The 2,798-nt window shown below is 42.5% G+C and overlaps 1 protein-coding gene across 3 annotated transcripts in view; it reads left to right on the forward strand.

The window, feature by feature from the left end:
- Nucleotides 1-306: 306 nt before the first annotated feature.
- Nucleotides 307-2,798, forward strand: part of NOL10 (nucleolar protein 10) — a 189,112-nt gene continuing 186,620 nt past the window's right edge. For all 3 annotated transcript variants that reach the window (XM_006869461.1, XM_006869463.1, XM_006869462.1), the window contains exon 1: nt 307-372. In XM_006869461.1, coding sequence (XP_006869523.1) covers nt 307-372 — 66 coding nt within the window. The remainder of the gene's footprint in view (nt 373-2,798) is intronic.

Here is a 2,798-nt window from a genome sequence, read left to right on the forward strand (position 1 = left end):
CAGAGAGATCCCAAAGCCTCTCATCAGCTTGGGTTGTACCACTCCGTCCTCGCCCGACATGTCATCCCGGACAGTGGCTATAACACCACAGTCTGCTACTTAGGATTTTCCGCTTTTTGTACCAGTACCGCCGCCAGTCCCAACGGCGTCTTCCCTTCCCCTACTCTCTCTTCTCGAACGTGTGCGCTTCCGGCGCCAGGAAGTGCATCATCAGACTACGCCAGCTGCTCCACGCTGCTGAGCTTGAGCCCACACAGTTGAGAGTGGCCTGAACTCTAACAGGGTTTGCCGCGACTCGACGCCGCTATGCAGGTCTCCAGCCTCAACGAGGTGAAGATTTACAGTCTCAGCTGTGGCAAGTCTCTTCCTGAGGTGAGTCTTTCAAGTTCCACCCGCATTCTCGAGCTCTTCGGGGTTCTCCTGGTGGGGCAGCGGCTTCTTGCCTTGATCTTGCCCCTAGCTTCTGTTTTAATTGGGCCCTGATCAGTCCCGGATTTGGGGAGATCCAGAAGCTAGTGATGTTGCCCTAGTGTGCAGTTTAGCACGAGTAGAAGAGGATCTTATGGTCACTGCGTTAGTTAGGAGCTGAACACAGAGGTTAGCCTCCCTGAGCTGTGTTTGGACTCTTTATAAACAAGCTCTATAAAACAGAAGAAGCCTATTGGGCTTCTGTGGATGTTAACAGCCGCTGTCACATCAAGGATGAAAGCGTGGACTGATAGATGTACGGTTTTCTCTGTCAACATACTCCGCATTTTAATACCCGCGTATCGGATGTTTGTTGAATGCCTAACAGTATGCCATGTATTAGGGATACAACACCAGGCCTCCTAGTGGGTGGCGCTGTAGGATCAGCACTGGACTGAACCACAAGATCAGCAGTTCAAACCCACCAGCTGACCCTCGGAAACCCTACACAGGATCGCTATGAGTCAGAACCGACTCAGTGGCACTTAACAACAGGGATGCAACGTGAACAAGGGAGATGCAGACTTGACACCTGTAGAATTTATGGCTAGCCTTGCTGAACCCAACCTGATTCCTTAGAATTTTAGTGCTGCTCCAGTATTGGAGGGGGCATGGAAATTCACTAAGTAATCTTTTTCCTAGATCAGATTTTATTCTTGAATGGTTCTCGAATGGCGAGCCTGTGTGACCAGAGAGCTCTAAATTTTGTAACGTCATCTATATTATGTTGTTATGTGTCATTGAGTCGCTTCCAAGGAGTAGATCGTGGGTTTGAACCTCAGATCTTATGGTTAGCAGTTCAGTGCTGATCTGACAGTGCTGTGCTAGGACTGCATAAGGGCTATAAATTGGGTTTATGTTTTTAGTAATGATGCTGTTTGATAGTTCCCCCCCCCCTTTTTTTTTTTTTCAGTTTCTTTAGGGCAAGATTTCTTAACCTGAGCACTGTTGACATACTGGGCTGGAAAATCTATGTGTGGGATCTATTCTGTGTATTGTAGGATGTTTGTTAGTATTCCTGACCTCCTCCCACTAGATGCTAGTAGATTACTCTTTGCAAAAACCTTATAGAAGCCATGTCTGGCATCCCCTGACTTTACAAGGGGGAAAGGGAATCAAACTCAAAATCAGCTCAAGGCTGATTTCTATGAAGTGGAGGTCAGTCATGCCTCCACCATACAACTTTCTTTATTCTGACACCAACCATCCCTCCCACAACACTGTCTTCTTCACATCTGGGTTTGATAATCCATTGAAGTGTCCACACAAAACTCATAATAATACTCACGATTGTGGGATTTACTAGGAAAGTGAACAGGGCACAATTCAGGATCAGAAAAACTCAGGATGCAGCAGATTTCCAATCAGCATGTTGGTATGCCTCACTCTTGTCTTCGGCAAATCAGCCATGGAGTCTGCAGCTGCTCTATTTCTCCATACCACTATCTCTCCTGTCGCTGCTATTCTCCACTTATGCTCTTCTTTCTTGATGGTTCTGGGGTTGTCTGTTCCTGCCTCTGAGATGGCTCCTTTTACACTTAGCTGGAGGGCAGAACTACCAATCCCTTAGAGTTCTGTACTCCTTCTTTGTTTGGTTCCACCCAAAAACTTGGTGGAAGTTAGAAGATTTTGGATAGAAAAGCTATATCCGGTAAATTCAAGGTAGCGTAATCTCCTAGGTGTGCAACTTAATGTGTTTTAGAATTTGTCAGATGTTCTCGGGAGGGCAAAATTGCCTCTGGTTGAGAACCCTAGCTTTAGGGTGATTATAATTGCTGAGTACTTCAACTTCATAATTGACACCTGTTCATGCAATAGAATTATCCTACTTGCTGAATAGAGTAATTACAGAACAAACCCTGGTATCTGTAAATATGACTTAAAATGTCATTTATTATCAAATGGAAGTTAGTTGGTTAGTTACTTAGTTTTGATCTTTTCAAAGGTATTTCTATAAGAAATGACATATTTAGTGCTTTGCTTTTTAAAATTTCACTTAAAATGATAAAACAGGGCTTTATATTAGATATGATTTATAATATTTGATGAAAGTTACTTTACCCTAATTAGATGTTTTCTCTTAGTAGTCCTGAACATTTTTGTCTAACATATGTTTAGATATATATTTTAAATCCTATTAATATAGGATTTATTAATACTAGGGTGAGGAATTTTTTTTTTTTTGCTTTTTATGCTAAATAATACTATAAGGTTTGATTTTTTAATATGAACATGTATTATTATTTAAAATCACGATAATGCTAATCATCCCTCTCATTCCCTGAGGATCTTGCCTCTACCTTTGAAAAAAAATTTTTTTTTTGCTGTTG

Source organism: Chrysochloris asiatica, unplaced genomic scaffold (assembly GCF_000296735.1).
Source record: "Chrysochloris asiatica unplaced genomic scaffold, ChrAsi1.0 scaffold00131, whole genome shotgun sequence".
Taxonomy (NCBI): domain Eukaryota; kingdom Metazoa; phylum Chordata; class Mammalia; order Afrosoricida; family Chrysochloridae; genus Chrysochloris; species Chrysochloris asiatica.